Source organism: Seriola aureovittata, chromosome 15 (genome assembly GCF_021018895.1).
Source record: "Seriola aureovittata isolate HTS-2021-v1 ecotype China chromosome 15, ASM2101889v1, whole genome shotgun sequence".
Lineage (NCBI taxonomy): Eukaryota > Metazoa > Chordata > Actinopteri > Carangiformes > Carangidae > Seriola > Seriola aureovittata.
The window spans coordinates 23,005,450-23,017,834 of record NC_079378.1 but is presented as its reverse complement, the minus strand read 5'-3'; the positions used below and the strand labels follow the sequence as shown (position 1 = coordinate 23,017,834).

Sequence of the window (12,385 nt, the reverse complement as noted above, 5' to 3'; positions counted from 1 at the left end):
GTCTGACTTACTTGGTGTAAAAAACAACATAATCTTCCACTCTTATCAAACTGTTTTAATGGACATAGAACTTCCATTCTCTTAACATACATGGATATATATCATTCAACAGTAGACTTCATGTCTTATGGTCTGGCAGAGTTGAATCAATGTTGGTCAACGTGAACAAGCCCAGCTAGAAGTCAGACTCGGAGCAGGATTGCCAGAAGCTGTCACATACATTTTGAAGTGAGGACTGATTTTGTAAACTGTTTACTTTTTGATATTTTTGTTTTGAATTTGCACCTTGACAAATTTGTCCTTTATTGGAAAGTGAACATTCATAAATACTGACTGGACCCTCCTGAGGCCGTGCAGATAAGACAGGAACTCTAAAATTGAGAGACATTTCTTACAATGACGGTTTCTGCACGATTATCATGACCTACATTATTTATGGCCTTTAAATATTTAATTTAAACTATGTTGTTTAAGTTACAGAAAAATAAAGTCACATTTCACCAAAGGAAAGATGTTTGCAGATAAGTCTTAGTGACAGTTGCTGGCAACAAGGCTCACTGTCACAGACACTACCATCAGTCTCCTTCGTGCGCTGAACAAATCAATCATTCAGTGCTTTCATTTGCTTTAGTCTTACTGTATCATCCTATCTCTGGATGTGTACTGAAGAAAAGTGAAATTTAGCTTCTAACTAACATTAGTTACATTTGACAAAGCCTTGGAGGTCTTCCAGGAACTTAATGTACTCTTGATGCTCAATGGCGGTGCTCAGCTCCATCAGCTCATCGGCAAAGGTGTTGTCGATCCCACGGTCGGCCAGGAAGTCCATCAAGTGGTCATACAGGGCCTGACAGACAACACAGCAACAATTCAGTCATCAGTCAATATCTCTTATCAAGTGGATTAATTGCGTATTACTTTTTGTCTCCTGTCTTACCCAGTCCAGAGAGTCTGTGTTGAGTGTGTAGCTGGTCTCCTTCCAGTCTGTATCTCCCTCAGGCTGGAAACTGACCTCACGGATGGCAAAGATGTCGCTCTCCTCTTCTCCTTCGCCATGACTCATCTACAAGTGCAAATTCAACTTTGCTTTACGACCAAACAACTTAGCCATCACAGAGAAAGGTCATTGACATACTACTGCTGACAACATCACACATCTGACATGTTCAATCACTTTCACCTAAACTTACCTCGTCTTCAGGGAAATGGCAGTCAAACACCAGGGAATGTTTTGAAGCCTGTTTTGTGACTTCAACAACAAAATTGGGAGTTGACACAATTTCAGGCTGTGCAGAGAAACAGAATTAGAGTTATTTCAATGTACAAACATGAACGTTAACAGCTTTAATCAGTCCATCATTTGGCCAACATCTTATATTTTTACACACGTCTGACTTAAAGAATCAGGTGACTAGCAGGTTTGCTGTGGCTCACCTCTTCCTCTGCTGACTTCTGCTGACCTTGTTCTGCCTCTTCCTCAAAGTTAGGAGGAATGCTGTTGTTGACGTTGAATGAGACAGAGATTCTGTACAAAAAGAGGACACATCAGAAGTTCATTTAGTAAACCACTTCTCCTTCAATCACTGGACAATGGTGGTATCACCAGCGGCTGCAGCCTTACTTCTCTCCAGAAACACTTCTTGTGAGTTTAGCCTCTGTGCCATTCATCTCCAGCTCCCATCCTCCAGACAGCTTAGGAAGAGTTTTGTTTTTCTGGATCTTCTTCTCTTCTTTAAGTTCATCAGACAGGAAATCACCAAATGCTTTGTCACCTGTATAAAGTATAACACAGGTTATATGACTTAATCATCGATTCATGTCAACACAAACCACACAAAATATTTCATGTTACATCCACTGACTGTATCAGTCAAGGTGAATGCTAACTGTTTAAAGATGCTATGATTGTTAGCTTAACTTGCGACAGGTACAACAGCCTATGTAATTGTGTTTAATGGCTACACGTATATATAAATGAAAAAAATTTTGTATTTAATTGAATTAAGGCTTAATTTTGAAGTCTGTCCCCACGGCTTGTTGCTCTTTCGTCATGCAGTACTGCCTCATACTAGCTAGCTTAGCTTAGCTTAGTTTAGTTTAGCTTAACTTGTCTTCTAAATCAAACGTCACCTTCTGTGTGCAGTCCTCCACATCCACACGACACCGTGGGTTGCAACACCTTTGAACTGAACAGTTTTGGCCTGTATCCTGACGAGGCTCCTTTGCTGTTCAGCATCCACAGAGACCGGGTGAAGGGCCGCGTTGTAGCCGAACACGGAGAGCACAGAGTCGGGCAGCTGAGCGGCAGAGCCCGGGCTGTGGACGTGGTGGCTGAGGACATGCGGACAGCGGCTCCCACCGCGCGGACCACCGACTTTAGCATGTTAGAAATATTAAAGCGTGTAACGACAGAATATATGAGTTTGACAGCACACAGACCGGCTGAGTCCCCGTTACTGCTGCTGGAAGATCACAGAAACACACGTGTGGAAGGACACATTGACCTATAGTAACTACGACCTTTGCACCGGAAATAATAGGCTACTTTAAAAGCGAAAGAAATGAAATGAAATTATTACATGTATCTTTAAAATGTTCAAATACGATACAATTTTATTTCCCATGAATAACTAATCTGAAATAATATATTTTTATTTATTTTTTATTTTTATTTTTTAAAGGTATGGATGTTTTATCCGACTCGATAGCCCCCCCTTGTGGCTTAATTCAGGCACTCAAGCTTCAAAGCGGCGCTTTGACCTCAGTAAAGACTTGAAGGTTTCAGCTTTTATAACTGTCCATGAAACAACACTGCATGTATATGAGCCCTGCATTGAATAGAAAGTAAGTACAGCATCTGTCCACAAGAGATGGATGGACAGGGAGGTCTAAATTAAGTCATCATCATCATCATCATCATCACAATAAGGACCTGCTGTCAATGTCTAATAAAGGTCCCTGACGCACAGGATCTGCTGTACCATCAAATCAGGGCAGAAATCAGTTTCTGGACAGTATTGGTCATTGAGGGGGGAGGGTTGCAACCCCCAGGGGAAAATGTCTGTATGTTTCAGTGTAATGAGGTGAATCAGTTGCATCATTTAGACATGATTGTCCTGTTGCCAGAAGATGGAGCTGTTTTCCAACAAGTACCTCAGGACTCCACATTACACTGCATCTACTGTATGGTTGGCCCCCGGGTGCTCGTTTATATATTTCTGCATCCCCCCTCCTCCAGGTGATGTTTCACCTCCCCTCCCACATGCACTGTCTGCATCTGAGTTTAACACATGGACATGTTTTTTTAGCCAGTGGTGGTTCAATACGCAACTTAAACAAATGTGACGTGGAAACTTAAACCCAACAGCTCATATACACTGAGACTTTCAGCGAAGTAGGAGACAAATTGTATCCTGCAGTTTAACTTTTGAAATGAACAATATCTTTTAATTCATAGTTTGTTTGAGGAAAGAGCAGCGAATGTAAATAAATTAATTCAATTTTTTGAGGAAAATGATGTCGGACACAAATTATTATTCCAAGCAGAGTTTTTCTACATTTTCTTAAAACAAACATAGTCTAGGATAAGTTACTAACACAAACAAGTAACATACTTTGTTTAAGTTGTCAACAGACCATCTTACTAAGTGGTGCCCGCTAGTAAAACTCTAAATAAGTTATTGTTAGTGTAACTCATCAATGCACTTGAACTCTGCCTTATGCTTTCTATAACACCCAGAAGACTTCTCAACACCACAGTTTAAAAGCTTTCAGCTCTTTGACAGACACTAACACATCTATGACACATTTGACTTTTACTGTGTCAAAACCAAGCAGTGGAAAACGCTCATGTGCCTCTTTGAATCTTTACTCTCCACATGCAGACTTGAGCTCCGAGGCAGTAGGTTTATTTTTCATTAGAAATTATAACATATTGTGACAATGTGAATATGTGAGATTTTAACAAATCATGTTAAATTTGGTCATCATAAACTCATCAAAGGCGTGCATTTCATCTTATGGAGCTTTTAACAGAACATGCAGATCTTAAACGTCTACTTTTCCTGTGAATGAAAAAAAACAATCTTAAAAACCCTCATGGGTAGCATGATCTGTAAGAGACTCAGCTGCTGAACAAACAACCTGTGTGTAACAGCAAGTCTGATGACTCTCTACATGAACCCCAGATGCAATTGGTGTTTGATATCTTGTAAAATTACAAATAGCTCATGTCATTTATTCAGGTTACAGTTTATATTGTACAATCCTGAGTCCGGTATAAAAAAAGACAAGAGGAGCATCCATCCTATTCCTCAACATGGTGTGATTTACATTCTACAAAGTATGAAAGACCTGAGTGATCAGATCGTTAACTGTAACCTCCATGCATTGCATACATTTTGTTGTCATCATACACCTTTGATTAGTCTGTGCAGGGTCTGATTGAGGATCTGTGCAACACAACGACAACAACAAAGAGTAGAACCTGGAGAATAAGGCATGCTGCTTCTCCTGACGTGCATGTGTTCGTGAAAGCGGTGATACCGTCTTAGACGTGAAAAAAAGAGGTCATGCACACGCTAACAAGACAAGTGCTGCATGTAGACTAAGAAAAAACCATGTCACTGTGACATGTGAAAACCTCATATTTAACTCTAACTTTGGTGTTTTTCATGTTTTCTTGTGATTACATAACATCATAGATTAAGACAAAGCTTCTGTCTTCACATATAAAAACCCTTCTGTATAAACCCAAAACTACAGTGGGAACGTTTAAGAAGAGATTGCTTCTCTTAGCCTTAGCTAACATGTTGCAACTTTGTGTCATTCAAATTAACACTGAAAACAACAACTAACCAGTCTACATTAGCTTTCTGAATTAACTTGATGGGAACAATTAACAATTAAGCACAATAGTTTGAGAAATTAATTTGATTTTGACGACAAAACAAACAGATAAATCATATCAGACAGAGACATTGCTTATTATTTAAAGAACTGTGCTCCAGTGAGGTCGTCTGTGCTGTTAAAATGCATGCAAATGTCCAAAGAACTGAAGAAGAAACGATCTCCTTTTTAGGTATTAAACATGTGGCCCGAATGTCAAGATGAAATATTATCAGGCTGAAGAAACAGTTTATAAAATCCTAATTACAGTCTGGAGGAGGTCAAAGTTGTGAGGCCTCAGTTTGCAGATTTCTGCTGCTGCGTTGACGCGTGCCAGATGCTTGTCAGCTGGGAGGTAGTGAAATCCAGAGAAGTTTACTGCACAGAAAATGTTCTTTTCTGATTTGCATCAAGTGTCTTCATCCAAATTCGGCTTTGTAAAGAGAATCCATGGTTCCAGTATTACTGTCACTGGGTGATTTGATGGAGGTGTACTGCTTCTCTGTGGGTTAGCTCTTGGTTGGGTGGAGTTTGCGGCCAAAGTACTCTGGTGCTGCATCCAGCAGCCAGTCGGCATCCACCAAACAGAGGTCTCTCATGTAGCAGCGGGAGGTGTGCAGCAGCTCGTTGAAGACCACGTACGCCGGCTTGGCCTGGAAAAGGACAGAGGAGGGGTGGATGGCCACAGGCTGGTGGGTGTGCAGAGCTAAGTAGCTGCCGTCGGGTTGTAGCTCCGCAGCATTGACGAACATCCCGTGGGCAAGGCAGCGGCGAACATTTCCTGTCTCTGCCCCGCAGGACTCCAGCTTCAAATTCAGCTGGTAAGACAAAAAGAATTTAGTTATTAATAAGCTCAAATGTGCTGCTGTCCCTGTACACAACCAGTAGAGTTTACCCGAGGGCTCATTTCATAAGTCAAGCGAGCACTGTTCCACCTCGTTGTTTTCAGTGATGTCATTGACCATGTGTGTCCCGTCTAACTCAGACAGATGGAGTGACTCAAATGTTGCAGAAATGCAGCTGGGGGGCGGATGAGAAAGAGCTGCTACACAAAGAAAGACGTTGTGTCGGTTGTGTCCACACACTCTGGCTAAGCTAAATGTAAATACTCAAAAAAAAACTGTATAATACTGGGGAAAAAATGTCTGATCAAGGAACTACATCCAACCTCTCGGCTCAGTTTACCCCTTGTCTTTGGGAAGAATTCAACAGTTACATGGGTGTTTTACTTTGGAAATTCAGTGAATTCCTTTCTCATGCTCTCTCTACAACAATGTAAGCAAACCACAAACTATTGAATGTTACCATGGTTTTTTTGGCTTAAAATTAGTCAGTTTTTTCTATTTCTGAAACAGTCTGACTTGGATTAGACTGATCTTTGAGCAAATTTAAGACCAACACTACAGACGAGTAGCAAATATGAATGTAATATGCCAGTGTGCAGTTTGTGTTTGAGTTCCTCAAGAACCAAGAGACTTTTGTTCATTAGCAGCTGAGTCAAGTGACAAGGTGAAACTTAGTTTGTTTTTAAGTATTAAAATCAATCCACCCGTTTTTCTTCCTTTTCAAAACCTGGTTCCTACATTACCAACAATGCAGCTACAACACTGCAAACTACAAAACACCTGTACATGGAGTTCCCCTAGAAGCTATAAAAGTTTATTTATGGGCCTCATATTATTTATTTTCATAGTTGTATGAACAGATGGAGACTCCTGTGCACAGGTGTATTTTATAGGATATTTTGTCATTAATGGTTACTGGGGGTAAATGTCGGAGTTGAATGTGATATTTGACACATTCACATTCACACAGTACAGTACAGTCTGCGGTCACAGAGATTTACGGGTGTGTACCTTAAGGCAGATTTCTTTGAGTTGCGCCTGGACCTCTTTCACCAGACCCATGTTCCTGCTGTTGACAAAGTTCTCCCGACACCACTCCTGTAACAGCAGACATACGCTGGATTATAAAGTAGCTGAGCCACATAATATGATTTATGGGTTGTGCTTAGTCACGTGTACTTTTTTCCCCTGCTCGTCCACATGCACTCACCTTATTACCACCGACTTTCTTGAACGCTCTGTAAATGTTGAGGAGCGTCATGTGGTCTCCTTCGCTGGAGCTGAACTTCTTGCGCGCTGCGAGCACCTCTTCCCGCCGGGCTGGAGGGTTGTACAGCACGGTGTCCACTGACAGCAGAGACACGATGCTCAAAATCTCCTCAGAACAGGAATAATCCGGGGACAACAGGATGGTCTGTGACACGCAGTGAACAAGGCAGGAGGTGTTAAAACCTAATTCTGTCTGGGTTATAAGCATGTGAACTATGTGGCGCTGCGGGCTACAGGCTGTCACTTTATATCATCTTTAACTAATATACAAAAAGATCTGAGCAGCCCCCCTGAACGCAGTATCTATTGGTGTAAAGCACTTTACCTTGGCATATCGCGGCTCCAGAGGGAAGCTTGCCATCTTCTTTCCCAGAGCGGTGAGGAAAACCTGACCCTCCTTCCTCTCCACGGCTCCCAGCAGCTCTAAATGGTCCACAGCAGAACGAACGGCCTCTGGGATAAACACAGCAGCTTACTATGACCCGCCGACCCTCCCGGGTGACCAGAGGAGCACAGTGATTCATGATCGGTAGTATCTTACCTGGAGAGGGCCTGGACATGAAATCAAAATTCATCACATCTGGAATCCCTAGAGCCATTAACTGCAGCATCACGCCGGCTAAGTTACACCTGCAGCACACACACACACACACACACACACACACACACACACACACACACACACACACACACACACACACACACACACACACACACACACACACACACACACACACACACACACAGGGAAAAAAAAACAATAGACAAACAGGCCAATCAATCACACTGACCCAAATGTATCAACCTGCAGGAGAGAAAAGCCTCAGACTCCTGCACATCAGCACATACTGCACTGAGATTTATTAACCGTGCGAAAACGCAGCGTCCTACCTCTGGATCTCAGGCACAGTCATGGGGATGAGGTTGTCAAACTCCTGCTCGGTGTAGAGACGGTAGCAGGAGCCAGAGTCCTCCCTGCCGGCCCGGCCCGCTCGCTGCCACGCCTGCGCTTTAGAAACCCGCTGCACTGCCAACACCTCCAACCCGCTGTCTGAGAGCCACACAGCACATGTACGATCAGATCATAAGAAAAGAAACGAAGGGAAAAAAAAACCCACAAGACACTGTTTGTGTTACTGTTATAACTCATTCTTGCTGCTATGGTTCGGAGGATGTAATTGATAAATATTTGTTAAAAGCAAAAGAGGGATCAATTTCTCAACACTGAGACACAAACAGTGTTACATTTTGGGAAGAGTGAGGTAAATTAATTAGAAGTGTGTAATTATCACTGGGTAATTGTAGAAATTTTAACAGCTGGATTCTTTAAAGAAATAATTTGCATCGCTCATATACAGCCACTACTGTCAGTGGTGGAAGACGCATTCAGATACTTTAAAGTAAAAGTACAAATACAACAATAAAATTACTCTGTGAAAGTAAAGCTCCAGCGTTTAAAATCGTAGTTCAGTAAAAATATTTAAGATCATAAGTTCAGCTAAGATTAATAAAAAAGTGATGATATAGTATGATATAGGAGATTATTAAAATGTAATCTATTGTTGTTTTAACTACTTTATATACAGTAAGATAGTTTGGTCCAGTGTTTCCAAATCCAGGGGTCGGGCGCCTCCAAAGGGTCAAAAGATAAATCTAAGGGGGTCGTGAGGTGATTAAAGTGAGAAGAGAGATGAAAAAACTAAGTTCTGCTGCACGAGATTAGAATTCACTTTTAGGACGAAACAAGACGTTTATAGAGGAATCTCTCTCTGGTGGAACTATGAACAACTCATGGACATCTGAAGGGGATCACAAGCCAAAACGATGAAAACTAAAGGTGTAATCTTTAACTATGTGTTGCACTTCATGATTTTCTCATGTGTTTTCATGTAAAATCTTGATCTGAAAAGTAACTAGTCTCTACTGCTGTCGGACAGTTTTTAGTGGAGTAAAAAAAGTACAATATTTTCCCTCTGATTCGTAGTGAAGTGGAAGAACAAAGTAGCACAAACTGGAAACACTAAAGTGAAGTGAAGTGTAACCTCGAAATTACAAATCAAAATTACACTTGCACGAATACAGCTGTTATGCAGTAAATGTTCTTATTACTTTCCTCCACTGACGACTGTGGACCTTCTAAAATTAATGTTAGAACCTGGTTGGTTTTAGTTAATACTAAAATTGTGTGTGTGTGTGTGTGTGTGTGCGCGTGCGTGCGTGCGTGCGTGCGTGCGTGCGTGCGTGCGTGTGTGTGTCTCACCAGGATTGAAACGTTTGGCCTTCACCATCCCTGTGTCTATGATATATTTGATCCCAGAGATTGTAACTGACGTCTCAGCAATGTTGGTGGAGAGGATAACCTTCCTACTGCCCTGCACAAAGGGAAAGGGACAAACATTTTGAGTAGGTTAGTGATATAATAGAGCTTCACAATGACAAGAAAGCAATTCACTATTAAGTGGCTCTTCTCCTTTAAAGAGATCAAAACAATTAACAGAAACCCAGTTGAGAACGGCAGCACGCAGACTTCACATATTCTCTCCTTTCGTCTGCAGTACTCTGTTTCTCCTGTGTGTCTGTCGTTGCCTTTACCTTGGGAGCCGGCTGGAAGACCCTGAGTTGCTGTGCTGGGGGCAGCGACGCGTACAAAGGGATAACTACCATGGGACCGCAGCCGTCAGGTAGATGCTTGGCGATGTCCCGACACGTTCTCGCCAGAGCCTCGATTTCCTCCTGACCCGTCATGAAGACTAAGATATCATGGGACGGAGGAGCCTCCTGCATGCACACAACAAAATCCTGCTCTGTTCCAGTGTCGCGAAGAATCATCACAGTCCACGAACATGCACCCAGGAAGCTGATTACTCACAGGTTTGTGTTACTTAAGATATAAAATGAAAGACTTTCTATTGTTTTTGGAGATACAACTGAAAATCTGATTTGTCAGGGTCCCCCGTATTCAATTTAAATAAAGAAATGCATTATATTAGAAGAAGCAAGACATCACTATCCCAGTACGACAAAAGTTTCTGTTTAGTTGAAGGTAAATATTAAAGACTACCTGATGGATCTGGAACACAGACACGAGTGCAGCCTGCAGGTAGTCTGACTGGGGCTGCTTGGTGTAGTAGATCTGAATGGGATGCTGCCTCCCCTCCAGGTACAGTACAGGTGACTTGTTGAAGTACTCAGAGAACAAATCTACATCCATCGTGGCTGACATCACTATGACCTGCATGCGTTACAAAAAAAAAAAAGAAAAAAACGTAAGCTTAAGCAGATCAAGACGGCAGACGCAGAAAATGAGCTTACAGGAATTAATGTAGAGCAAGCTTTTTCATCTCACAAGCAGTGAAGGGATTAGCCCGGTGTTTACTATGAATGTTAAATATCTTACTGGAGCCAGAGCAGCTGCAGCTGTCCTCCTACCTTCAGGGGAATCTTATTAAGTTCTCTGCGCCTGCGTTGAGCTGTCTTAACCACGCCGAACAGCACATCGGTGTGCACTGTGCGCTCATGAGCCTCATCCAAGACCACCACGGTGTAGCGCAGCAGTAAGGGGTCTCCGATGGCCTCGCGCAGCAGCATGCCATCTGTCATGAACTTCAGCTTCGTCTCATGGGAGGTGACATCCTCGAAACGCACCGTGTAACCAACCTGAGAAGGAGTTTGATTCATTTACCATCAACAGCCCAGTGAGATTTAGCACTGATGTTCTTATATCACCTCATACATCCATCCCAGGACTGTAACATGATGATAGCAGCCAGAAGAATTTATTCTACATATGATTCTATATATTTAGCATGTGCCATTTAATTGTACAAAGTTTATTTCAACAATTTACAGCATAGATATGGTGACAATTATATAGTTATGTATTATTTGGGGCGGCTGTGGCTCAGGAGAGAGTGGGTCATCCACTAATCAGAAGGTCAGAGGTTCAAGTCCGCACGTCAAGGTGTCCTTGGGCAAGATGACTGAACCCATAATTTCAAGTGTGTGTGATGTATGTGCGAGTGGATGGGTGACTGTGGTAAGTATTGTAAAGCGCTTTGTGTGGTCTGTGGCACTTATATACCTTTCATCGAGCCTTTGAACCTGTGTTTTAAAGTAAAGACTAAGCAGTGATGTGGGAAACCTGACCCCTGTTCATACCAGCTTGCCAAGCTGAGTCCTCTTCTCCTCTGCCACCCTTCCTGCCAGTGAGATGGCAGCGACCCGACGGGGCTGAGTGATGGCAACGATGCCCTGTCGTCCGATGCCGGCCTCATACAGATACTGTGGGATCTGAGTGGTCTTCCCAGAGCCAGTCTCACCTGGTGCATGAGAGGGAATGGACAAGTTAAGTATGGTGCAAGTAACACACTGTAAAGCGCAAAGTGTAAATTATACAAAAATAATTAAGGCATTTAAAGAGGTTTATTATTGTAAATCAGAGAAATATTCAAAATTATGAACCGAAAACAATCTAGTAATATTAGAGCTGACAAGATAATTGAACTTTAGAGTGGATGTTCCCTTTAACTTGAGTTGCACGGCAGCGGCTAACGCTGTAGCAACATTAGCTAACAGTAGCTAACAGTAGCTGAGAGCACTTTACCAATGAGAATAGCACTGTGCAGCTGCCTCAGTTGGTTCAGCAGCTGAGGTTTCGCCTGGTAGATTGGAAGCTGCTTCCTCTGGACTTCTATCGGAGTGGTTGCATTTCCCTTTCTAGGCAGCAGCATTCCAGGTTTATTCTTATCGAGACGGAAAAAAACTGACCCCGGCTTGAATTTTTTAGCCGGAGGAGGGGCGGGGTCGTAGGGCATGGTCTAGAAAAAGTGACTCTGATAGCAAAACCTTCGCAGCTTTTTCTACGGGCTCGTTTAACGTCAAAAATAAAGAAAAAAGTTTTCTTCGTGCTCACTGACAGACACGCAAGCGTCACTGCGGATGTTTTGCTCTCTCTGCAAAAACGTCCCCACGTGGTAAAACTCGGCGCACACGTTTGACGTCATTCTATCTGGGTAAAATTTAACCCGAGTCAGGACTGTCAGGTTCACTCACTCAAGCCACGAATGTGCTGTACATAAGTCACGCATCACGCACGCATCACATCACGCATCAGTGCGTTCATGATTTCGTTATTTGTCATGGTGCGTAATGTTTCAGTCGCACCCTTTAATTACACTTCACAACAAAAGAATTTTCTGATGAACCGTTTAACCAATATGATGAATAAAGTATCTATCTATCTATCTATCTATCTATCTATCTATCTATCTATCTATCTATCTATCTATCTATCTATCTATATTTATTTATATGGAAGATTAAGAATGTCTCAATAAAGACAATTTAAAAAGGAAAAATAAAGTGAAATACAGTACACATTGTGA

At 42.2% G+C, this 12,385-nt stretch overlaps 2 protein-coding genes across 2 annotated transcripts; both read right to left on the bottom strand.

The window, feature by feature from the left end:
- Nucleotides 1-40: 40 nt before the first annotated feature.
- c1qbp (complement component 1, q subcomponent binding protein) lies at nt 41-2,522 on the bottom strand. The gene is made up of 6 exons (XM_056397061.1): nt 2,131-2,522; nt 1,622-1,772; nt 1,435-1,525; nt 1,191-1,286; nt 938-1,063; nt 41-847 (listed from the first exon to the last, which is right to left on the bottom strand). The coding sequence occupies exons 1-6, from the start codon at nt 2,381-2,383 to the stop codon at nt 698-700; spliced, it is 867 nt and encodes a 288-aa protein (XP_056253036.1). The 5' UTR covers nt 2,384-2,522; the 3' UTR covers nt 41-697.
- An 892-nt stretch (nt 2,523-3,414) lies between these two features.
- Nucleotides 3,415-11,981, bottom strand: dhx33 (DEAH (Asp-Glu-Ala-His) box polypeptide 33). Its single transcript, XM_056397060.1, has 12 exons — nt 11,605-11,981; nt 11,160-11,320; nt 10,431-10,658; nt 10,063-10,233; nt 9,594-9,779; nt 9,262-9,373; nt 7,893-8,052; nt 7,543-7,631; nt 7,327-7,454; nt 6,943-7,146; nt 6,744-6,830; nt 3,415-5,705 (listed from the first exon to the last, which is right to left on the bottom strand). Exons 1-12 carry the CDS (start codon nt 11,813-11,815, stop codon nt 5,397-5,399), a joined length of 2,046 nt encoding a protein of 681 aa, XP_056253035.1. The 5' UTR covers nt 11,816-11,981; the 3' UTR covers nt 3,415-5,396.
- Between the last annotated feature and the right edge of the window lie 404 nt (nt 11,982-12,385).